Source organism: Mustela erminea, chromosome 19, assembly GCF_009829155.1.
Source record: "Mustela erminea isolate mMusErm1 chromosome 19, mMusErm1.Pri, whole genome shotgun sequence".
In the NCBI taxonomy this organism is placed as follows: Eukaryota; Metazoa; Chordata; class Mammalia; order Carnivora; family Mustelidae; genus Mustela; species Mustela erminea.
The window spans coordinates 11,155,993-11,180,266 of NC_045632.1; the positions used below are offsets into that span (position 1 = coordinate 11,155,993).

General features: G+C 58.0%; 2 protein-coding genes across 3 annotated transcripts; both read right to left on the reverse strand.

Moving 5' to 3' along the window:
* Window positions 1-3,366: 3,366 nt before the first annotated feature.
* Window positions 3,367-17,385, reverse strand: SHISA7 (shisa family member 7). 2 transcript variants are annotated; one of them, XM_032325180.1, is made up of 6 exons: window positions 17,300-17,385; window positions 9,959-10,650; window positions 8,337-8,491; window positions 6,622-6,687; window positions 5,998-6,147; window positions 3,367-4,116 (listed from the first exon to the last, which is right to left on the reverse strand). In XM_032325180.1, exons 2-6 carry the CDS (start codon window positions 10,636-10,638, stop codon window positions 3,473-3,475), a joined length of 1,695 nt encoding a protein of 564 aa, XP_032181071.1. In that variant the 5' UTR covers window positions 10,639-10,650; window positions 17,300-17,385; the 3' UTR covers window positions 3,367-3,472. The 2 variants fall into 2 exon arrangements, with proteins under 2 accessions (XP_032181071.1, XP_032181072.1); XM_032325181.1 differs by lacking the exon at window positions 6,622-6,687.
* A 277-nt stretch (window positions 17,386-17,662) lies between these two features.
* On the reverse strand, window positions 17,663-24,274 carry ISOC2 (isochorismatase domain containing 2). The gene is made up of 6 exons (XM_032325182.1): window positions 24,113-24,274; window positions 20,424-20,561; window positions 19,980-20,189; window positions 19,731-19,801; window positions 19,472-19,589; window positions 17,663-18,047 (listed from the first exon to the last, which is right to left on the reverse strand). The coding sequence occupies exons 2-6, from the start codon at window positions 20,556-20,558 to the stop codon at window positions 17,967-17,969; spliced, it is 615 nt and encodes a 204-aa protein (XP_032181073.1). The 5' UTR covers window positions 20,559-20,561; window positions 24,113-24,274; the 3' UTR covers window positions 17,663-17,966.

The window sequence follows — 24,274 nt, forward strand, 5'->3', positions numbered from 1 at the left end:
GACCCCAAGGTCAGGCAGCCTGTGGCAGTGAGTGGAGGGAAGGGAACAAGATACCTGGACTCCAGGCCAGGAGACAGCAAGTCTGGGGGGGGGGATGTACAAAAGCTGAAAGACCCCAAGCCCCTATATTCCAGGGGCGGCGGGGGGAAGCTGAGTGCTCAGTGGGGGTGGGGAACAGAGGGCTGGGGGTGTGAAAGGGGACAGGCGCTCAAGCTGGCTCCTTTCTGGGGGATGTCACAGTCTGCCTGAGGGGCATTGGGCACAGGGAGGCCCTGGATGGGACTGAGGGAACCCACAGGAGCAGCTAGAAGCATGGACACGGGGGCCCAGGTAGATTGGGGTTGCTCCCAGTTCCCCTGGGTGCTAGGAGCTGAGGGCCAGTTATCTGCCCCAGGCTTCTGATGAGAAGGAACGAGCTGAGGTGCCAATATTTGGGGGAGACAGAAGAGGGAGGGGGACGGCCCAGAGGAGGGAGAAGAAGCCCCCTCACCTTGCCTTGGGGGCTGGGGAGGGGGTATGTAGCCCTTTAAGAGTGGGGGAATGGCCGCCCCCCGCAACATGGCTATATACAAAGAATTGGGGCAAATTGTGCAGTGGGTGTTGAGGAATTCCCAAAACCCCTGGAGGCTCCCTAGTGTGTGAGGGGGAATTAAGGAGAGAATGCTGCTTCCTCACCATCTTGAGATGATGCAGAGCACCTCTCCACCCCATGGCCTTGGCAGTGGCCATGGCCCTCCAGATGTGCCTGCTCCAAGACAAGGCCAGCAGAAGACATAAGTGAAGGCCCCAGGGAGGTCAGCAGCTGTCCACCCAGCCCATGGGGTCTCTGAGGAGAGTTTGGCCCAAGCCAGTGGAGTGCTGTTTTGTGTGGGGGTCCAGGTAACAGGGGCAGGGATGTCACCTGAGGACTATGAGGCCCGTTCCCCACTCCCCTCATGATGACAAAAGCTTTCTGTGTTGACCCTGTCACCGATCAGATGGTTGGGTGAAGGGCTTTGAGTTATCAGGAGGGTCCTGGATGCCCTCACCAGGGGGTGATGGGGTCTGCCCAAGACCAGGTCTGTGGTGGGGTTGATGCTCAAGTCAGGAGGGAGGCAGTGACATCATTAAGAAGGGGCTGGCTAAGGTTGATGTCATCAGAGGGGACCCCACCCATTCCATTTTTGAAGGAATGGAAAAATGGTGTGTATTGTGCTAGTTCCCCTTAAAGGAACAGTTATAGGTGCTATGGGACCCCAGAAGACAATTGAAATACAGCCATTTTAGTACTTGACCCTCAAAATGATGGATCCTGGAAGATAGTGATGCATGGTTGAAGTGAATCCCAGTAAATGCCATATTTTGATGTCATGGATCCTAGGAGATGATGATGCTCTGGTTATGGTGGATCCTGGGAGATGATGACACCATGGTTGAAGTGGATCCTGGGAGATGATGACTCCATTGGTTCTCATGGTTCCTGGGAAGTGATGACATCATGGACGAAGTGGATCCTGGCAGTTGATGGCACCATGGTTGAAGTGGATCCTGGGAAATCATGATTGAAGTGGATCCTGGGAGGTGATGACATCATGGGCAAAGTGGATCCTGGGAGGTGATGACACCATGGTTGAGGTGGATCCTGGGAGGTGATGACACCACAATTATGGGGGACTGTGGGAAATGGTGGCATCATCAGTACTCGTGGATTCTGGTAGAGGATGTTACCATCAGCCATAGAGGATTCTGGAAGGTAATGACCTAATATGTCATGGTAGATCTTAGGAGATGATGATACAATGGTTGTAGATCCTGGGAGATGAAGACACTATAGGTCATAGGGAATCCTGGGAAGTGATGTCATCATCAGGCATGGTTAGCATTTGACCCCAGGTACAATGCCATCATGAGTGGTGGAAGTCTTACGGTACTGATATCATCAGCAAAATCAATAGTGGGTACACCCCAACCAACCCCATCCCACCTCACCCCCAATAGGAAGCCAGGAGCTTGTTGACAGATGTGATGATATCTCTAGTCATGGCAGAAAGAAGTGACAAGGGCTTTGGGCCACTATGCTTCCCAGGACTCTGGGAGACTGATGGGCTAGAGTGGCCTCCTTGGGAGCAGAAGCCAGTCTGGGAGTCCTGTCCTCCAGGAGTCACACGGGAGAAGCCATCACCGAGCAGGGTGGGTTCTGAGGCCCAATCACCCTTTAGAGGGAGAGTCTGCTGGAGACCCTGCAATTAGTGTCCCTGGTGTCAGGGAAAGGAGTGACCACGTTAAGTCATGGCAGGACAAGGCAGAAACTCTGGTAACACCATCACAAGTGACGGCCCTCCAGAGCAGGCAGTGTCTCTGGTGATGACATCACAGCATTGGGACGGAGCCTCAGTGGGGGCCGGCTGCCAACAACCTACAGTCAGATCATCATCTCAGTGGAGACTTCTGCAGTTGGGGTTGCCTCCCCAGTGAGAAAATCCCTCAAACAACTCCTCAGGTCAGGGCACCTTCTTGGGTGACTCCAGGGTTGCCATGGATCCAGGGCCTGCCCTGCCTTCTCATGACCTGGCATGGAGGCATCTTAGAGCATGACCCCAGAATAGGCAGAGTCCAGAGGTGAGATCGCAGAAGGGCCCTCATCCTGGAGGTATCCCAAAAGCGGGCTGTCCTCCCTGGTGATGACATTACAGGAAGAGGCACAGTCCTTCTGATCATGTCATAGGGCAAGGCACCTTCTCTGAAGATGGTGTCACAGGAAGGAGGCAGAGTCCCTGTGACAGTGTCCTGGAAAGGTCTTACTTGTAGGGAGGACACAGTTGGCAAGGCCTCTCCCCTGTGATGTGTCCTAGGAAGATGGCTTTGTCTGTAGTGACAACATAGACAGAGACATCTTCTCTGGAAGGAAATATTTTTCTGGTGTTGATGATGTCAAAGAGGCCTCTCGGTGCCAGATATGACATCATCAGGGTGAGATGTGTCTCCAGTGACATTCACAGGAAGGAATCTTTGTTTCTAGGGATGATGTCATAGGACAAGGCATTGTCTCTGCTGTGACATCACAGGGAGAAAGTCTGTGGTGACTTCATGGAACAGAGACATGGCCTTTAGCGATGACCTCAGGGGTGGGCCTGTTCCTCTGTGATGGATTCATGGGAAGAAGGTGTTGTCCCTGTGATGACATCACAGAACACAGACATTTTCACTAGTGATGACCTCACGGGCAGGGCTCTTCCTCTGTGATAACGTCATGGGAAAGAGGCCTTGCCTCAAACAGTGACATAGGAGGAGGGATCTACCATGACATCCCAGAAGGAGGTTTCATCTCCGGTGACGAGTTCATCCAAAGCAGCGTCCTCGGAGGCAGCCCCCCACCCCCACCCCGTCCCGCGCACGGGCTGCTCCCGGGTCCCAGGCCCCTTGAGTGTGTTGGGGGATCCCGGCTGGGGTGGGGGCCTGCGAGGCCGCAGCCCGCCAGCCCCGGGGCCTGGCCTCAGACTGTCACCTCGTTCTTGCTGGCGGTGCGCAGGTGCTGCGGCAGGTGGTGGCCCGGGATGAACTGCAGCTGCTCCAGCGTGCCCTGGCGCTGGAAGGGCGGCCTGCGCGCCAGCGTGCCCCCTCCCCCGCCGGCGTCCGACATCCAGGCGGGCTGCGGGGAGCCGTGCAGGCCGTGGTGGTGGTGCGCGTGCAGGCCGGGCGGTGGGGGTAGCCCGTGCAGCGGCGTGGGCGGCCCTCCCGGGCCCAGCAGCAGGTTGGAGTGGGATGCGGCCAGGCCGGCGCGGGCGCCGGGCTCTGGGGGCAGCGCTGGGCTTCGCGGCGGCGACAGCAGGTGCTCCCGGCTCTGGCGCAGGGCCTCGGGCGACGACAGGAGCAGATGCTCCTGCGACACCAGGCGCGCGCGCGGCAGGGTGAATTCGTAGCGCGAGCGGCCTCCGTCGCCCAGCAGGTGCTCCTGGGACATGACCCGGCGCGGGTTGGGCGCAGGCGCCAGGCCCAGCTCCTCCGGGCCGCCCCAGGCGTCCATGCGGTAGCCGCCCCCAGTGCCCGGCCGCCGCAGCGCGTGCAGGGGCAGCGTCCCGCGGGGCATCTCTGTCAGGGGCCGGCGCTTCAGGTAGGCCTCGTCCAGATCCTTCTCGGCTGGGGGAGGGGGGAGAAGCCAGAGGGGTGAGTCTTCAGCCAGCCCAGAAGCTCCCCTGTCCCCTGGCTTCGGTATGTCCCACCCCCACGAGGGCCCTGGGCATCACGGGAGCGCCCTGGTCAATATTAGCCTGTGCACAGGTGGGTGAGTCCCACATTGTAATCAGTCAGAGCAATCAGGCTGCCTGTGTGGCCAGAATGCAGATTCCTAGGCCCCGCACAGGATGGTGGGCCGGTAAATGGAGGGACTTCGTTTCTCACCCCATCTCCCCAAACTTGGAGATGTCACCTCTTCGTGGGTTATGAAGTCAGTTTTGTGGATGGTGACTGGTATTTTGAAAATGAAATAGAATTTAAAAATTATCAGAATGCATCCACACAGGGGCGCCTGGCTGACTCGGTTGGTAAAGCCTCCCAGTCTTCATCTCCTGGTCCTGAGTTTGAGCCCTATATGGGGCACAGATATCACTTTAAAAAAATCAATTAAAAAATTAAGGAGAGTGGTGGGGAAAAAGATTTTTAAAATTATATAAAAAAGAAGGTATCCAGGGGCGCCTGGGGGGCTCATTCGGTTAAGCGTCTGCCTTCGGCTCAGGTCATGATCCCAGCGTCGTGGGATAGAGCCCCACATGGGGCTCCTTGTTCTCCCTCTCCCTCTGCTGCTCCCTCTGCTTGTGATCTCACTCACTCTCTCTGTCAAAGAAATAGATAAAATCTTAAAAAAAAAAAAAAGCATCTACATAATAGGGGAAAAAGGGTGAGTACCCATTCATAAATTTTTTATTTCAGGTATGTTTGTGTTACTGACATATTAATGGAAGCAGTGACAGTACCTACGGTTTGTTTTAAAATAATTCAGCAAAGGGCTGCAGGAGTGACACAGAGGGTTGGGCGTCCCACTGTTGGTTTCTACTCAGATCCTGATCTAGGGCTGTGGGACTGAGCCCTGCCCGCGGGGACTCCACACTGAGCTTGGATTCAGCTTAAGATTCTCTCTCCCTCTCCCTCTGCTCCTCCCCACTCTTCCTCTCTTTCTTTCTCTCTCTCTCTAAATAAAAAAATCTTTTAAAAAAATAAAAGTAAAAAAAAAAAAAAAAAGAAGTCATCCACCAAAAACTGGGGTAGAGGGAGTATAGATTAACGAAATTGTGCTCATTTTAAGCTGAGTGATGGGAACATGGGGATTCATTTTACAATTTCCTCTAATGCTGGGTATGTTTGAAAAAGTTCATAATAACAAATTTCAAATTTTTCCTGTAACTAAAAAATATGCATAGATATATGTGTCTCATGGGTCATAGCATAAAAAGTATTTCTTAATGGGTCTCTCAGTTTAAAATGTTTGAAGGCTACTCCCATTGACCAAAAATGTCTGGAGTCACAGTGATTGGTTCAGGGACAAGCATGTGACCCAGGTTGGGCCAGTACACTCCAGACCTGGGATTTTTGCTGGAATCATTGGGAAGAATGCTTTTCTGCTGGCAGAATGACACCCTGAAATTCCTCACGTCAGTCTTTGCCACCACTAAGGAAGAATCTGTCTGAAAATGAAGCCAGCCCATCATTTAGTATAGCTGAGAGAAATAGAATCCTGGAGACAGCTTTTGAATTCCTGGATCTAGCCATACCTAAAGCTCATAGAGACTTTCCATTATCCAGCTAATGTAGTTTTTTTTTTTTTTTTTTTTTTGGCTTAAGTTGTGTTTCTGTTAATTGTTAAGTACAGGTCCTGATGAATACAGTACCTCTTAGGAGGGCATGAATCTGCATTTTTAAAAAACACCTTCAGCGTCATTTGGGCCACTCTCCACCATTCTGAACCCAGGCCCTGGCTCTTCACCCTGCCCCATTGCCTGTGCCCTTCCCCTTCCTGGCACTCACCCAGTCTCTTGAGGGAGGAGTAGCGGTTGAGTTCGGATTTCACAGCGGCCTCGTAGGACGGGGGCAGATGCGAGAGGTTGTGGAAGGACCGTGAGCAGGAGAGTGTGGAGTAGTGCAAGGAGGGGCTGGGTGGCGGAGCGGCGCGCCAGTCTGGGGCAGAGGGGCGTGGCCAGGGTCAGTCCAGCCCCTCCTCCCTCAGATCCCTTAGTTCCAGCCCCCAGCCCCTTAGGGAGTGGAAACCAGGGATTCCAGCCCCTCAGAACCCCAGCAGCCAGCCCTGTACTCATTGGCCCGCCGCAGAAGACAGGCTCATAGCTGGGGAAGCAGGTCAGGGCACAGGAAGAGAGGCAACCAGCACCTGCTCAGCACGTGCTATGGGCCTGGCCCCAGGCAGGAGTGGCAGTCCACTCCGTGCATCATCCCACCAACCCAGGTGGGAGAGACTTGACCACTTCTGGTGTCCCAACTGGGAAACCAAGGCTAGCTTGGTTACCTGGCTAGACTGGGAGGTCAAGGCTCACAGGGTCTCACGCCTGCTCTGCTGTGGGCCCCCAGCTCAGGCTCAATTTAAGGCAGGGGAGGAAAGGAGCCTTGTCCTCCCCACAGCCCAGCCCCTGTCCGTACCCATCGTGGCGGCATGGTGCTTGGGGCTGTTGACGTTGAGGTGCAGGTAATTGTGGTGTAGATTATCTGTGGGGACCAAGAAGGGAAGTGGTGTCACTGCTGTCACCTGCCCCCCGCTGGCACTGCTGTCCTGGTCTTGTGGAAGGATTTCCACGCATGTCCACTCAGTCCCTGGCTCTGATTCCCTCCCACCTCCTGAATCTCTGCTCTGACCTGCCTTTCCCTCCTGGATCATCAAATCAGCCTTCCGGCCATCTAGCCAACCCATCTTCAAGATCAGCCCCCCAGGGTTGTACTCCCAACACCCACAGCTGCTATTGCAAACTCTTTCCATGTCTGTCTCTCACCCACAGGACAAAACTGAAGCCAGGAGGGGCACCTGGGTGGCTCAGTGGGTTAAGCCGCTGCCTTCAGCTCAGGTCATGATTCCAGAGTCCTGGGATTGAGTCCCATATCAGGCTTTCCCTGCTTTGCAGGAGCCTGCTTCTCCCTCCTCCTCTGCCTCTCCCCCTGCTTGTGCTCTCTCTCTCTCTGTGAAATAAATAAATAAATAAGTTGAAGCCAGGAATTACTTGGCTTAGATTTGTCTCAGCTGATGCCTTGCCCGAAGGAGCCTAGCTCAGTCCTGTCACTGGGTCTTTGCACATGCTGTTGATATTTTCTCTGCCTTGAATTCCTTCCTCTCCTTCTTTGCCTGAAGAACTCCTACTCATACCTCCAGATCCACCTCAAATGTCTTCTCCTTTTTACTACTATTCAAACCCACCTCTTCCCCTCCATTTCTGACCCCAGTTCAGGCCTTGTCCTGTACAGTCTGGCGTACCATCCAGCCTCTTCCTCTCATCTCTTCCCTTTCACATGGATTCCAGAAAAATCATTCTTCCACTCACTGCTCTAAGCTCCATGGTGGCTTCCCACTGCCATCAGGACAAAGGCAGAGCTCTTCAGCCCAGCCTGGTGCTCAGGTCCTTCCCGACACCCTCTTCCTGACCCAGCAAACTCTGCTGCAGCGGCCCAGAGCTCCATTGACCCAAGTAACCCCCTCACCCTCCAGGCCACTACTCAAACAGCATTGCCTGTGGAAAGTCTTCCTCCTCCTCTAACCCGCTACAGCTCCCTGGACTTCTCCACTGATGAGCTCATCATAAAATATAAGAGTAACACGAACAGCTGCTCATATCTATATGGCGCTTTTTCTGTGGGAGGCATTGCTCTCAGCCTTCAGTCAATAGTTCCTTTGACCTTCACAATAACCCTGTGAGGTGAATGCTGTCGCGCTCCTGGTTTTATGGGTGAGGACGCTGAGGCCCAGACAGGTGAAATGGTTTGCCCCAGGTCAGCAGTGGCAGAGTTAGGATTCAAACCCAGGTTGTCTGGTTCAGGACACATTGTAATTCAGTTGTTAGGAACTTTGTGACTTTGGCTGTTGGGAGCTCAGACACGGACTTTCTCAAGTGCAGGGGCTGTGAATGTCGAAATTTAAATCTCTGCGGCGTCCATGACACCCACTCATGACGGTTCTGAGATGGCAGAGGCCGGTGGATGGGACTGGGGGCGGGCCTGGGCCGCGGGAGGCGGGGCTATCGGGGAGGGTGGGGCTACAGTCCTGGAGGCGGGGCCTGGGCCGCGGGAGAAGCCGTGGAGGGCGGGGCTACAGCACTGGTGGGCGCGGCCAGAGGCAGCTGAGGCAGCCCGGACTCCCAGGTTCCACTCACCGAGATTGGAGGGCTTCACGGTGTTGTAGAGGTTCTTGGGCGTCCTTGGGGGAATGCTGTCGGGGCCTCCGACCCCTGGGGTCAAGGAGCTGCTTCGTGCCCGGTCCGGTCGGGTCCCGGGCCCAGCCTGATGTCTCAAAATGTCCACCAGAGCCCTAGAGGGGCAGAGCGACGGTTAGCAGCGGCCTGGGGACGGGGGTGGAGCAGGCAGAGGGAGCGCCCAGGGCTCTCATCTCTCCCCGTTCTGCCCTCTGCGGGAGTCAGCCGGGCCGGGCTCCTCGCCGGTAGCCGCATCCGTCACTAATGTCAGTCTGAGCGCCGCCCGCCCCAAATGCTCCTCCCACCCCGTTTCTTGCTTGAAGCAGCCCCTGCCTCAATTCATTTGGACCCAACCCCTCTGAGGTGCTTCCCACACCCGGCCCCCTGCTCCCCTGAGCCTGGGACCTTACTCCTGTTCCTTTACAGTCGTCCCATGGCGGTAAAGTGCGCCCCAGTCGTACAGTTATACGACCGAAAACAATACAATCATCCCGGACTCCCGTGTTCTTTCTTTCATGCCCCTCAGCAATCCTGCAGATTCGGCCTCTAAAATAAATCCCCAGCGGACCACTTCTCACCGCCGGTGCTGCTCCCGGTACCTGCTCTCACCCGGCTCATTGCTAGTGTCCTGACTGGTCTCCCGCGCCCACCCTTGTCCCCTGCAGTCCGGCCGCACACACGCAGCCCGGGGACTCTTGCAATGACCAGACGGATTCACGTCGCGGAACTCAGGGCCCCCGAGAAGCTCCCCCATCACTCTCAGAATAAGCCTGCTCCGTGCCCTCTGCTCTGTGGCTTCAAGGGCCCCTTCCCTGTCCTGCAAGTACTCCCACCAGGCCCTGGCACGCCCTGTTCTGTCCACCGGGAAGGCCTTTCCCACAGATCCCTGGAGGATTTGCTCCTTCCCTTCATGCCTCTGCTCCAGGGCCTTTCCTGACCACTTCGCATAAAGCAACACCCTCGGGCCCACTCTCTACCTGTCATGCGGCTTTCTTTTCTTCACAACGGTTATCAACACCTAAAATTATATTGCATATGTGGTTGCTTGCTTACTCTGTCCGCCACTAACGTTTAATGATAATGGCAGCCAACAGTTACTCAGGGCTTGCCATGTGCCAGGACTCGACATGAATCAATTCAGTTAATCCTCGCTACAGCCTGAATGGATGGGAACAGTTCTTAGGTCTGTTGTACAAGCAAACGGAGGGACAGGCCCAGGGTCGCACAGCTCGCAGGCAGCAGACCCGGGGTTGGAAGTCGCGTTCACCCAGCAGAGTGGGGACCTTGTCTTGATCACTGCTGTATCCCCAGCTCCTGACCCACAGAAAGTCCTCAAAAAATAATCTGTTGGATGAATGAAGGCCTGAGCCTCACCTGTCAGTCAGCAGCCAGGTGCGTTCTGTCGCATCTATTCTTAGTGCCCGCCCATCTCCCTAGGCTCCCGTGGCGGCTCCCAGGCTCCCGGTGGCCTCCTTGGTCTCTGAATAGGCCCGCACCCCTGTAGCCACGCCCTCGCCAGGTGGCTCCACCTCTCACACCCAGGCCCCGCCCCCAGACCCCATGAGACCTCAGCGCTCACATACCTGGGCACGTTGATCTCCCGATGCGCCCTGGGCGCACGGGACGCCTTGCTGAAGGCCACTTTGGCGCCGACGCCCACAGCCAGGGCGAAGCTGATGACCCCGCACACCACGTAGGCCGTGCTGCCCCCGGGGCCCTCGCCCCCGCGCCCCGCTGCGCCTCCCGCCCGGCCCCCTTCCAGCCACCCGGCCTGGCCGGGACCGGGCCCCCCTCCCGCACCCCCAGCACCCCCGACGCCCCCGGCCAGCGGCGGCGGCGTGGTGGCCCAGCGCGGCGTGTCGTAGTTGGAGCAGGAGGCCTGCGCCAGGCGCATGTGGCGATGCTCGCAGCAGAAGCGGTAGTGGCAGGTGCCGCAGCAGAAGCGGTAGGAGCCCGTGCTGCAGTTGAAGGTGGCGTCGTACTGGCCCATGACGTCGTAATATCCATGGCAGAGCTCGGCGGGAGGGGGCGCCCGCGCCGCCGCGCCTGTCCCGCTCGCGGGGCTGGTCCTGGTGCCGTTGGCGCCCGGGCCCGCAGTGCCCCCGCCGCCGGTCAGCGCCCCGGTCAGGCGCCGCAGGTGCGCCAGCAGGGCGGGCAGCGGGCCCGGCGGCTCGGCGCTTGTGGCGTTGGACGGGCGCGCCCCGGCCTGGTGGGCGGTCGAGGCCAGGAGCAGGAGGGTCCCGAGGAGCAGGAGGGACGGCATGGGGCCGCCAGGCTGGGGGGCGAAGCAAGGCGGGAGCCGGCGCGCGCGAGAGACGGCCGGGGGTGCAAGATGTGGGAAATGGGTGGCCGGACAGAGTGAGGCAGGCGGGCCGAAGGTGGAAGGATGGAGGAAGACAAGCATTAGGAGAGCGAAAGGATGGATGGACGGAGCGGGCGATGCATGGGCCCAAGGTGAGCAGCCCCACAGGGCGGTGGAGGGCATCGGTGGGGGGGACGGAGATATGCCCAGACGCGGCCGGGGAGGATGGAAGTGGTAACGCGCAGACGGGGAAAGGATCACAGTGAGCGATGAGGGCAGGAGCAGAGATTGGGGAGGTCGTCAAAGATGGCAGGAGCAGAGATTGGGGAGGTCGTCAAAGATAGCAGAGGGGTGAGCGGAAATAAAGACGGACGAACACCAGAAGCAAGATGTGATGAGGGGAGAGGCAAGCATGCAGGGGAGTGAAGGAGAGAGGGCGAGGGGAGGGGGCGGAGAGAGCGGCGGCCGTGGGAGATTCGGGGAGGAGGAGCGGTGAAGGCGGTGGGGTGGGTGGGTGCGGGTGGGGGTGGGAATGCAGACAGAGGTGCAGTGGGCCAGATGGGAGGAGCAGGGGAAATGGGGAAGGAGAGAGGGAGGGGTGGGTAAGGGGAGAGAGAGAGAGAGAGATCAGAGTTGAGAATCTGAGTTTATTGACCAGGCCCATGGACCCAGGGGGTGCGGCCACTAGGTGCCAGGAGAATTCGCATTCTTCACATGCGGACAGCCTCCGGACATTGCCAAATGTCCCCCTGGGGCCATAACTGAGCCTGACTGAGAGTGACTGGCTTAGACCCGGGCGGTCCTCAGCCGCCCCAAAGGCTGATTTCTCTTCCATTTAGGTCGGGTAATCCAGGGGTCTCAAGCATCTGTCTCTCTGCCTCTTCCTTCCTCCCTCATCTGCCCTGTCTCTATGTCTCTCTCACACAGAGATAGGCACACAGAGGCTCACGTAGAGACACACGTACACATGCGCACACCGACACACGCACACACAGACGTTCTCCCAGTTGCAGGCCCGAAGCGTCTCAGCCACAGCGGGAGAGGCAGGGTGGCAGAATGCCACCGTGTGCCAGCTGCCTGACACTGCAAGGCTCTTACCCCAAATTCCCGTGCCTCAGTTTCCCCATGTGTAAAATGGGGGTAAGGATGGTTCTCAGAGGGCGGTTATGAGGATGAGCAAGGTTAACCTGTGGAAGGAGCCCGGAGCAGCCGGGCCTGTTGCCAGGCGGACTGTGCAGGCGGGCGCGCCGGTGTTTGCCGCCGAGCAGGACGCAGGACGGAACAGGGAGGCGGAGCGGGTCTGCCCCCACACGCCCCCGCACAGAGGACGCCAGCCGCGCGGACTGAGCCCCGAGGAGACCGCGGTGACTGACCCACGGGGTCCCCGCCTCTTATGGGGCTCAGGGCCCAGCGGCGGGAGAGGACCAGTGCACAGACAGAAGCCCGTGTGGGGTGCAGGGGACACTGTGGTGAAGAGTATTAAGAAATCCTGAAGAAGTCACGGCTACAGGAAAGCGGGGATGGGAGGGTGGGTAGGACTAATCCAGTAAGCGTGACGGGGTAGTACTGTCACGTGCTCCTTTCCGTTGAGCGCCTCTGTGTCTGGGGACCACACCATTACCCCCACAAGTCGCAGGCGCTGGCGTGGAGAGAGGATTTTGGGAGCTGAGGCTCCCCACGCCGCAGCTGGCTCCCCTCCCGCTTGGGGCCTCAACTCTCCCTTTAGCTCCGGCTCGGCCCCTGCGCTGCACTCTGGGCTAGAACCCCTCACTCCAGGTGTTTCATAGGCATCTTAGAAGCGGCTTGGCCCACACTGCGGACAGCCATCTGGTGGTTCCTCAAAAGTCACACAGTTATCACATGACCCGGCAATTCCACTCCTAAGAACTGGAAATGTGCGTTCACACAAAAACTTCCACACGAACGTTCATAGGAACACGGTTCCTAATATCGCCAAAGGCCACCCAGATGGCCTTCAAGGGAGGAACAGATAAGCCAATGTGGTCTGTCCAGAGAATGAAACGTTACTCAGCCTTAAAGGAGCACTGGTACACTGCCTCATGGGTGAGCCTCTAAACATCAGGGGAAGGAAGCCAGACACAAGAGGTCACATAATGTGTGATCCCATGTATCTCAAATGTCCACAGCAGGAAAAGCCATAAAGCCAGACAGCGGATGATTAGTGGCTGCCTGGGGCTGGGGGTTGGGAAGAGTGTGGAGGGACTGCTTTGGGGGGATGAAGATATTCTGCGTGAGACAGTGCTGATGAATGTCCTAAGTATCTTGAACTGTACCCTTAAAACAGTTTAAAAATAGTACATGGTACATTTTAAGTTAGGTGTATTTTACCACAATTTTAGGAAACAAACAAAAAAACACCAACATAGGTCAGATGACATCAAGCCCTCCCCTGCTGAAACCGCCCACTGCCTTCCTGCCACGCCTGCGATAACATGGGAAGCCTTCTCCCTTTCCTGTCCCTTCATGCCTTTCCCAAGCCCAAGGGAGTCCCTTCTTTCTGACTGCACCTGCGGTTCCTTTCGCCTGGGCCCTCCCTTTGCTGCACATACCAGTCTATGCCCCCCTCTTTCCTTCAGGTGTCCCTTACAGGTCATCTCACTGAGCCTTCCCTGTCCTGTCTAAAGCAGGGGCGCCTGGGTGGCTCAGTCCTTAAGCGTCTGCCTTCGGCTCAGGTCGTGATCCAAGAGTCCTGGGATCGAGCCCCGCATCAAGCCCCTCATTGTGCTCTCCACTTTGTGGAAAGCCTGCTTCTCCCTCTCCCACTCCCCCTGCTTGTGTACCCTCTCTCGCTGTATCTCTCTCTCTGTCAAATAAATAAATAAATAAAATCTTAAAAAAAAAAAAGAAATGCAAGCTGAAAATTAAAAAAATAAATAAATAAAGCAGGACTTCCAGGCATGGTCCCCATGCCTGCTTTCTGTCTTGTCATAGCTTGCATCTCTACTTCCCAAGTTATATGTGTTGGGACTTATTGTCTGTCTCTCCCACTAGATCATCAGGCCCACAACGGTGGACTGTTTCGTCTGCTGGTTCCCCGTAGTGCCCATAGTACCCAGCACTTGTGCCGGACCCAGGAGGTGTTCCGTAAACATTTACTGCATGGCTGAATATTGAAAGGAAGTGTGAGAGGTGGGACTGCTCTCTCTCTCATACACACACACTTCAGATGAAATACTGAGGTTCCAAGAGGTCCCTTCATTTGCCCAAGGCCTATAGCACCCAAGCATTGGAGCTGGGCTCTAAACTCGGGTCTCAGGGCACTGCTACCTGTAGAACCTTTATCCCATGCAGAGCAACGTGGGTTGACATGCATACAGACACACACCTTTCATCAGTGAATCCACATGCATGCAGTGATGTGGATTTCTTCATTCACTGAAGGCTGCCACATACAGTTGGGCAGGTTGGGCACTGTGCAAGGAGATCTGGGTGAGAGACTGGAATCCAGCCAGGCTCTCCTCCTTAAGGCGTACTGGTGGGACTGCATCCATCTGGGGGAAGGGGCACCCTTTAGAATTCACACAAGGTTGCCATCTGCCTGCCAAACCACAGACGCAGGGGAGCTATGTTGGGCCAGGGGGTACCTTTGTGTCATTGGCATAAAGGCGCTGTATGGGCTAGCAGTTTGCCCACTCAGTCCCCATTCTGTGCCAAGCCTCCAACTGAGCTCCATGGACACAGTTCTTCCCCCTGCTAACAGAGTCCCATTGTCCCTTCCAATTGCACGTGCATGCACATGCCCAGGAAGACAACAACTCCACACCACTGACAACTCTGGGGAATGGGGACTGTGGCATCCATCCCCTCAGACCCAGTGATGCACCCAGACATAGTACACACAGCACATCTACAGTGGGGGGAGTCGTGGCCTCCTGTCCCTGCCTTACACCTCCTGGAGGGAGGAGGACACACACCCGGGGACACAGTGACCTGTCTGGACACAAGGATACAGGGGGACCCATTCTTACCTTGCCTCACATAAAACAACACATAGACACACACAGCATTGTATACACACAAAAACAGAGGACACCCGCATGGTGTGTAGACACAACACACAAGGACACCCAATGTCATCCTGGTGGACGCACCTGTAGCCTCCTCCCAACACATGCACACTGCTCCACGTGGACACACGGCTGTGCACTTCTGAGCATTTCCACCCACAGTACACAAGACCCAGATAATCTCAGACACTGTGACACATGGGGACCACACACAACTCCGGAATACATCGAGGGACCTGCCCAAGTCACCTCTACGCGGACACACAACCAGACACATGCCAGCCCACCATCAGGCAGCCTTGCGGGTGCACACAGGGGCCAGCACACCCTCACCCAGCGGTGGGGTCCGGAAGCATGCATGTGACACCCCCCACACACAGACACAGCCTTCCCGCACCCCCCCTACAGGCACTCTCCTCCCCCATAGCTGGAGAGGAAGGGGGCCCTTCACCCCAATGTCCTTCCTTCCTGCAGCATGCATCCCCAGCAGCCAAGGGCCAGGACTATGGACCCCGGCGCTAGCCTAGGACCTGAGAGGTGGACAGAGGTCAGGGGAGCGGACTCGAGAAGGATTTCCAGAGCAGGCCCTGCTCGGTCCCTGGGCTCCTGGAGACCTCACAGTGCCTGCATAGTCCTGTGCCCCACACTCCACATCCTGCCAGCTGGGGATGGGGGCTGGGGCTGGGTGGGGCCAGGTGACCAGTTCCCTCCTGAGATGTGTGGCTGCAGAGAATGAGAGATGGAGAGGATGGGGGGCAGGGACAGGGACAGGGAGAGAGTCTTGGGAGGTTGGTGGGGGGAGAGGCAATAAAGGAGGAGAGAGACCCAGGGAGAGGGACAGAGACAGGGGTCAGAGACCCAGAAGGCAAGCAGGCTGGGGGGAGACAGATACTCACAGGAGGGGCACAGACACTTGGGAAGTGGCAGAGATTGAGAAGCCAAGAGAGAATGAGAAAGAGAGAGGAGAGAGAGAATGGGGGAGGACAGAAACCCACAGAAGAGTAAGACCCAGAGAGAGAAGACCTGGCCTCAGGAAACTGGGGGCTGGAGGGGTTTGCAAGTGGTGGTAGAGGGGGGCTGAGGGTACGCAGTGGGCATTGAGAGATAGAGAGAGGGTCTGGACACATGCAGGGTCTGGGTGGTGTGCAAAGGGAGGGGATCCGAGGCATTCTGGGGTCGAGGGGTCGGTTTGAGGTAGGGATGTGGAAAGCAGGCCAGAGGAGGAGAGGATGTGGGTTCACCAGCCGCCGCAGCAGAACGGAGGGAGAAGGGGAGGGGTCCAGATGGACAGCAGGGATCCCAGTACTGGGCACCCAGGCAGCAGGGACTCAGGGATGAGGACCCTCCACCAGATGCATCCAGAGGCTCACCCAGCCTTGGTCCCTGCCCCCCGCCCCATCCCCAGGTCTTCCTGTGTTCTGTGCCTCTCTGACTCTGGGTGTCTCTGCATCTCCCTGCCCACCCCTCCTCCGGGACCCCGCCTCCCACCCGCCCGCAGGCCCCTCGCATCTCTAACGGGATCTGCCCTGGGTCACAGTCTTCCGAGCCTGTGTCTCTACATATCTCATCGCTTCTCTGCATCCCTGAGTCTCTGTCCACCTCCCCAGTCCCCACGCGCTGTCCCGTTCTCTGAGTCTCAGTTTTCTGTGTCCCTTCTTCCCTTTGCCCCGTCTGTCTCTGTCTCTTTAGATCCTGTCTCTGTGTCTCCCCCCACGCCCAACCCCCACAGCCCTATCTCTTTGCCTCTCTGTCTCTGTCTCTGTATGTCTCTTTCCCAGGTTTGCTATCTACAGATCTCTGACCCTCTGAGTATCTCTGTGCCCCCCACCCCGGACCCCAGTCTTCCTCCCTGGCCCCCTACTCTCACTCAGGCCGGGGTTGGAGGGGCGGGGTGGGGGGGCGCTGCAGCGGGAGCTGTGTGTTCCCAGCGCAAAATAGACTCCCGTTGCCATGGCGACGCGAGCGCGGCCTCCGAGACGCGAAGCATCAGGCTGGGGGGGTGAGGAGGGGGGACACCTGGATCCGGAAGGCGGGGGCCGGGGGCGCCAATGCTTGTCCCGGGGGCTCCTGGAGGAGGGGGGAGGATGGGACTCCTAGGTTCCTGGGGAGAGGGGGTGCTGGGTGCTCTGACGCCGGGTTCCGGGGACCTGGACTTCTGGGAGGGGTCTGGGATCCCAGAATTGGCGGGGGTGGGTGGGGGGACTCAGATTCCCCAGTGGGGGGCGGGCTACTTGGGAGTTCTGACGCCTGGGTCTATGGGGGATTCAGAGGTTGCCTTTTCAGGTCTCCAAGGTTGGAGGGGTGGGGAGCAAGGACTGCAAACCTCAAGGGGCTGAGGGGCCTTGCCTGGGGGCTCCATAGAGCCCGGGGCCCCTGGTCTCCGTGCGGGCTGCAGAATTTTGAGAGCCCCCATGTGGATCCTAGGCTCTTGCGTCTTAGGGGAGCAGGAAGCACTCAGGTGAAGCCGTCTGTCCTTCCCGGCCATTCATCCATCCATCCATCCATCCATCCGCATGCCAGTCTCTTCTTCCTCCCGTCCCCTTGTCCCCAGTGCCTCAGTTTCCCCCTCCGCACCGGGGTGCGGTCGCGCTCACCTCACTTTCCGGATTCGGGACCCTTGGGGCGTCGGGGGTGGCGGCGGCGATGGGGGCCGGCCGGGGAGGCAGAGCGAGCGCGTGTCTGCGAGCCAAGCGGCTGGGCGTGTGCGCGCGCTGGTGGGGGGCGGCCGGCGGCGTGTGGGGTGTGTGACCCGGCCGGCGGCTCCCGTCTGTGCAGATGCGCGCCGGCTCACGTGCAGATGCGGCCGCGGCCAGCCTGCCTTCGCCTGGCACCGGCTGGGAGCGAAGAGGCACCTCCCCCTCCCCACCTGCTGGGACCCCTCTTCCCCCCACCCGCGGCCCCTACTCGCCCCCGGGACACCCCCCAAGTCCACGAATGGTTCGGTCCACAGCCACATCAGTGTTTATTCTGCAAGTCCGGGTTCCACAGCCTGTGACACTCCCTCCCCCGCCCCTCCCCACCCCGTGAAGTGGCCCGGGGCCTAGCCCCGCCCCCAGCTCAGCTCAGCCAACCGCAACCCAGCTTCCAGGAGTCTTATTTGCATTTCCGGGCGCTTTGGACCAATGGCAAGGTAGCGCTCCACCTCCCCTCCCGAGGGGCTGGTACTCCCGGTGGACTGCACCACTCTTGGGAGCCAAGGATGGGGGCGAAGCGATTCCACTGAGGTCCCGTTGACAGAAGGGTGGTCTTGGGGTGAGGAGTTCAGCGGAAGAGGGGGTTGGGGCCTTGGAAGACGCCTAGCAGCCCACTATCCTGGGCAGGCTCCTTGATGATCTTCTGGATCTGTAGGGGGAAGAGGAGGGTTCAGGAGGCGTCAAGAGTTCCCATCTCTGTGACCGATGTGGAGTGGCAGATCTCCATTTCATATGCCTTGCCCCCTTGGCAGCAACTGGCCAAGCCAACCACTCCCTCTTCTCGAAACTTCTCCTTAGGCGCCCCTCCACCATGGCTGCCTGGGTGAGTGCCTGATCACCCGCCATCTTGGTCTGCTTTGCTGGCTTGCACCAAGGCCCTGTCCTGGAGCTTCTTGTCTATACCAGATCCTGCTTAAGTAATCTCACCGCTCCCATCCCTCTCAACCTCAGACCATGCCTTGCCCCTCAACTCCGGACTCATTGATCCAACTGCCTCTTAGAGGTGGGTCCCCACCTGACCTCTCAAACTGGCAATGGTCTTCCCCCAATCTGTCGACCACAGGGGCACAGATGCTCAGCCCCCTCTCTAGGGCTGCCTTCCCCCAAAGCCCCACACCGCACCCACCAGCAGGCCCCATGGTGCTTGCCTCCAGAAAAGTCAGCCCAAATGCACCCCCACTGCCCCCACTCTGGTCTCCCTCCTTTCTGCCACCCCCCCACATCCATGGGCCACCCAGAACCAAACTGCAGATCTGACCATGGCCGGCTCCCTTGGGCAAAACCCTCAAATCTGTGAGAAGAGGCTCTTCTCTGCCTCCCCTCCTCCCATGAGCACCATGTCCTGCTCGGTTCTCTGAATAAGGCCAAGCAAGTTCAGCCCCACCTCCAGGCCTCTGACCTAGCTGTTCCTTCTGCCAGGAACACACTTTGGATGACTGGTTGCTTGTCCGACTTCAGGTCTCTGCTTCAAGGCCACCCCAGGGAAGGACCTCCCTGCGGCCAGCGCCCATCTTATTCCTCACACATTCTGAACATGTCCTTCTAGCTTCTGGCCACAATGTATAACTGACGACAGACGGGCTTTGGCTGTCACCCCAGGACCTCCCACAGAGGCTGGCCCATAGTAGGTGCTTGACAAATGCTCAACAGAACTGAACTAGGAGGAGGGAAAGGGCAGACCTTGGGGGACTGGGCGCCTCCTGCCACCCTCAGGGCCAGCGGTGGCGGCTGCGGGGGCTGGAGGAATGGACAGAGAAGAGGGTCACAGGGCTCCCATTGGCAGCACCTCTGCCAGACTCTTCGTGCCTGTCTGCCTCCTGTACCTCTCTTCCCGGGAGGCCTCCCACTCCACCCCGTGCAGCCCCCTTCTTTTGCACCCTAGCCCTCCCAGTCCCCTCGCTTGCTTTCTTGCTCTCCTGTCCTCCTGGCCCCCCGGACAGCTTCCCTCAAGGAACGTAGAACTTTGCTCGCCTGGAGGCGGCCGCCTGCCGTGTTCCCAGATGTATTCTGTCAACTGATAGGTGGTGGGTGCTGGAAAGGGAGGCGCGGGAGGTCGGGGTGCGGGGCCAGTACCTCCTTAAACCGGGGGTGGGCAGCGTCACCCACGAGCTGCAGAATCAGCCCTTCGCTGGTGGAGAGGAAGGCCCCACTCTGCCGCATCCGGGCCAGTGCCACCAGCCTGTCCACCTGGCTGGGAGGGGCAGGAGGGCTGTTGGTACCTCGGCCGGGCCACCTGGATCCCTGGCACACTAAGGAGGTTCCCCACTCCCCGGTTCTTCCTGGGCACCCCATCTGTACCCCATGTGTGCCACCCCCAGCAGGATCCGCTCACTTGCGAGAGGAGCAGGCATCCACCACCACGTGGACCTGCAGCCCACGGTCCAGGAGGTCCAAGGCTGTGTTCTGGGGGCACAGGCAAGAACAGGGATTAGGGAGGGTCCAATCAGGGCAGGATGGGAGCAGCAGGCAGAGAGGGGTCCTGAGTATGGATGAAGGTCCCAGGTCTTGTAGGGATGGGGTCCTGCCAGGATGGAGGGTTCTGGGCCAGGGAAGATACAGTTAGTGGGAGGAGGGGTCTCACCAGGATGCAGGCGTGTGCCTCGATGCCACAGAGGAGCACAGAACGCAGCTGGGGCCGGTTGTCCAGCTCCTGCTGCACTGCGGGGACCATGCTGAAGCAAGTTTTGGCCACTGGCCGCAGGCCTCCAGCCCCCAGCTCAGGCACCGTGGGGCCCAGGCCTGTTGGATACTGCTCTGTCAGTACAGCAGGCACCTCCAGGAGCCTGGCCACCTGTGCCAGAAAAAGGGACAAAGGCCTGAGCCTGAGGGAGGGGTCTGTAGGGTCAGACTCTGGGGTCTGAGGGAGGAGGGGGTTGGGGGTCTGGACTCCTGGGTCTAAGGGAGGAGGAGGCTGTGGGCCTGGACTCCTCGATCTGAGAGAGGAGAGGCAGGGGGCCTGGACTCTAGCCTGAGGGAGGAGGCCCTGGGGCCCTGGACTCCGGGTCTGAGGGAGAAGGGGCTGTACCTTGAGCATGCGGGCAGCCACAGAGACAATCTGGGGGAAGTATGCAACATGGCGGAACTTCTCCTGCATGTCGCACAGGAATAGGATGGATGATCCAGGGAGGACTCGGCCCAGGTTGGGCCCCACAGCTGCCATGTCCTGGGGATGGGCAGAGGAGCTGAGGTGGCAGGGTCAGATGGGCCAGGGGCTTCTCTGCACACCCAGCGTCCATGTACATAGACCCTTGAGGGTCCCACACAGGGCTTTGGAAACCATCGTCCTCCCACCCGCAGGCCACTGTATCTGTGGTTCCCGGTGCCTGGAATCCATTTCTTTCTTAGTGTGTCCTACTCAGCTGGGAGATCACATTCCAAAAAACCTTCTCTGACCTTGACCGCCCTGGTGCTTCCAGCCTCACTATCCCAGGGCCCTGGGAAGCCTTCTCCTTCCTCAAGGTCACTCTTTCTCCTGCCACATTGCAGGCTCCAACTGCAATCCTCACCCAGCACTCAGGGGAGAAACTGAAGCCTGAAGGACCCATCCAAGGGCCCACAGCAGCTAACACCGAGCTGATCTGATTCCTGAGGACAAAAGAGCCTGGTGCCCGAGTTCCTTCAGGTTGGACTCCTCCCACTCAGCCTCTGAAACTCAGTTTACCCCAATGTGCAATGCCCAGGCTGCACAACCCCTACAGGTCCTAGACAGGAAGGCGGGGGTCCCCTCTCAGATGAATGTTATCCCCCCATAGAAAGGAATGGAGTGGTGCCCTGTGGGACATCATGCATGAACCTCGGAATCGCTGTGCTCGGGGAGAGGGGCCAGTCGCTGAAGGCCCCACGCTGTGCAAGCCCGTGTATATGAACTGTCCACAGGGATCAAGCCCAGAGGCAGGAAGCACACTGGTGGCTGCCAGGGGCTGGGGGCGGGGAGCGACCAGGACTGACCCCCTAAGGTGTTCAGTTTCCGTCTGGAGTGATGAACACATTCTGGAACTAGGTGCTGGCCACAGTTACGCAGCGTCATCAGTGTTTGTAACGGCCACTTCCTGCTGCGCTTAAAAATGGTGGAAATGGTAAATTTCATTACATGAACTTCAGAGAGAGAGAGAGAGAGAGAAGGAAGGGGCAGGGCTGGTGGAGCCGTCTGCCCAGCAGCCCTTCTGGGGGGGGTGGTCCACGGAGACCCAGAGGGGTCCCTGATTTGCCTGAGGTTTTGCACGAGTAGAGGACAGCAAGTCTCCCAGTCAGAGTGGCTCCTCTCTAGCACCTGGGGCCCTGCCACCGCAAGTCTCAGCATGTGCGAGCCATGTCCCCAGGAAGCTTGAGTCTTTGGGTCCCCAAGTTGCTGCAAAACTAGGGGGCCCTGGCCAGGCTTCTGCGCACAGCTCTCATCCCCTCTGCGTTCTCACTCGTTTGCTCTCCTTAATTTATCTGGGACACAGGAGACCCCGCTGGCCCAGTGGAAGGACAAAGGGTTAACACCGGGGAGGTGTGAAGGCGGGGTGGTGAGCACACACAGGCGTATATGGGGGTTCTCTCAAACACATCTACCACAGAAAATGTTTTCTATGGGCAACTATATAAAACATAAAAACCCATGGATGCTTACAACAGAGAGTTTTATGCTATGTGAATTTTCTCTAAGAACAAAACAGCACGGCATCTCCCACAAAAAACAGTATCACAGTGAATGAGCTAATCACCTAATTACAACTGTGATCAGTGCTGGGATTTCTAGGGAACCTGATCTATCTTGGCGGAGTGCAGAATTCTCGCCAAGGAAGCGGCCAGAGACAGGGAGAGAAAACACTCGGAAAACACAAAGCGCATTCTGCCACTCCCCGGTCTCAGCCCGCACCCTCCCGCGTGGCTGCTTCTGTCCTCAGGACTAAAAGGTGACCCCCTGGTCCTGCAAGGTGCTGAGAACCCCTCCAGCCTCGGCCAGGTTGTTTTGCCCCGCCAGGACTTTTCCCCGTGGTTCCCTCCCACTGCGGCGCTCAGTCTCACTTCCACTCCCTTGAGTCTTCAGGAGGCAGGAGGGTCAAGGTCAGATCAGGGTTTTCTCTGGAGCAAGAAGGATCTCCCTGGCACGCTTGGAGGGGTGTGGACTGCGACAACCCTGAGGGAAGCACGTGGGGCCACATTTCTCAAAACCGGAGTTATCTGAACCCTGCGACCCAGAAAACTTGCTCCTGAGTGTTGGCCCCACAGACACACATGGGAGATGACACCAGGTTATTCACCACCAGACCTAGGTTACACATCATGGGACTCTTCCCCTGAGCGAAGGAAGAGAAATCAATGTAAACATCTGCGGCTGGGGTCCTGCCCGCCTAAGTCACGGCCCATGCACACTACGGAATCCTCCGCAGCCAGGAAGAATGCCAAGGAAGCTCTTTAAGTAACAGCGTGGAAAAGTGTCCAAGAGAGGTTAGCAGTGCAATGAAGCAGCACGGGACATCTGTGCCCCAATCCAGGGAGAAAAGCCAGTGGAGCCCTCCTCTCTACACCAACCACATACTTCAGGCCAGGGAGCAGGTGTCCACTGGGTGTGAAGATTTTATTTGCACTGTTCTGTTCCTTTTGGATTTTGGACAATATGCGATTGGTTGTCTGGTCTGTAACATCTAAAATACAATATAATCTTCAGGTAAGGTGAGAACCCAGCAAAACCAGTCTGTGGTGGTAAAGTTATGAATGAATGGTTATCCTTGGGTGGCAGTGAAGAAGAGAGTTCAAGGTGGGGGGGCTTCTGGGATGTGGGGGATGTTCTACTTCTGGCTGGGTTCAAATGCTGTTTACACCAGAGTGTGTGCTAGGTATTTGTAATTTGTGTGGTTTTCCTGCATATGCAGTATACCTCCATAAAAAAGTTTTCAAAATATCAGATAAAACGGGGGAGGCCTCACTGGCCTCTGTGGGGCTGGACTGGAGCGGGACGCCAGGAAGGAAAAACCAGGGCTGCAGTCAAGGTGGGCAAGGGTGAGGCCTGGGCTCTAGGTCAAGGAGAGAACAGAGGGATTCAGGGTCAGGTGCAAATGGCTGTGGGATAAGGGGGAAGGAGGAAGATCTTCGGGTTTCTGGCTCATGGTTGGCAGGTCCCAGGTACTAACTGGGGACCTGGAGAGGGGAACTGGTTTGGGGAAGAAGATGGAAAATTGAGAGCGGGGAATCTGTGAGTGTGCGTGGGCATATGGGGAGGTTTGGGCTGGAGACGGATCTGGGGGTGCCCTGGGGGAGTGGTGAGAAAGTACAGAACTGAGCTCTGGGTGGAGGGAGTCCAAGGCTGGAGGAGGAGGGGCAGCAGCAGGGAAGGGGTGCCGCTTAGATCCCCACGTGGCCTGGGGGGTGGGCAGCCCTGCAGCAGGGACTTCCTGGCTGTGTGACCCTTCGCAAGTTTCACGCTCTCTCTGAACCTGCAAACAGGGGTCAAAGCCACCCACCCCACGGCGATGATGCAAACCTCGGCCAGGGATGCAGACAGGGCGGGCACGACCCGTGGAGGGCCCAAGTCCCTGGCTAGCCAGTTCGGCAGGGCCTGGGCAGGTGTCCTCCCCTCCCAAGGGGAGGCCTGGCAAAGCCTCAGTTTCCCCATCTGCAAGGCGGGAAGATCGGTCCCTCTGCAGCGCTCGGGGCCAGGGGCCTTACCCGGAAGGTGCCGGGCCCCAGGGTGGCCCGGCCCTCCGCTGGAGAGGCCCGGGGGAGACTCACCTCTCCGAGCCCGGACTAACGCCGCTCAGCCCCTCTCGACCGGTTCCAAGGCTGTGTTACCGTTTCGTAGGTCGCCACACGTGGCCCGCCCCCGCGCCCGCCCATCCAGGCCGAGCCACCCAGTCGGTGCTCGACAAGCTCGGTTCCGCCCCTGCGCCGGCC

What these genes read in the sequence shown, in the direction of transcription:
- SHISA7 (XM_032325180.1), bottom strand. Translation starts at nt 10,638, where the DNA reads ATGCCGTCCCTCCTGCTCCTCGGGACCCTCCTGCTCCTGGCCTCGACC. An exon ending in CGGGAGATCAACGTGCCCAG is followed by an intron (nt 8,492 to 9,958) that starts GTATGTGAGCGC and finishes CTGCCCCTCTAG; the next exon opens with GGCTCTGGTGGACATTTTGA. An exon ending in CGTGAAGCCCTCCAATCTCG is followed by an intron (nt 6,688 to 8,336) that starts GTGAGTGGAACC and finishes TGGTCCCCACAG; the next exon opens with ATAATCTACACCACAATTAC.
- ISOC2 (XM_032325182.1), bottom strand. Translation starts at nt 20,558, where the DNA reads ATGGCAGCTGTGGGGCCCAACCTGGGCCGAGTCCTCCCTGGATCATCC. An exon ending in TGGCTGCCCGCATGCTCAAG is followed by an intron (nt 20,190 to 20,423) that starts GTACAGCCCCTT and finishes TTTCTGGCACAG; the next exon opens with GTGGCCAGGCTCCTGGAGGT. An exon ending in GATGCCTGCTCCTCTCGCAA is followed by an intron (nt 19,590 to 19,730) that starts GTGAGCGGATCC and finishes TGCCCCTCCCAG; the next exon opens with CCAGGTGGACAGGCTGGTGG.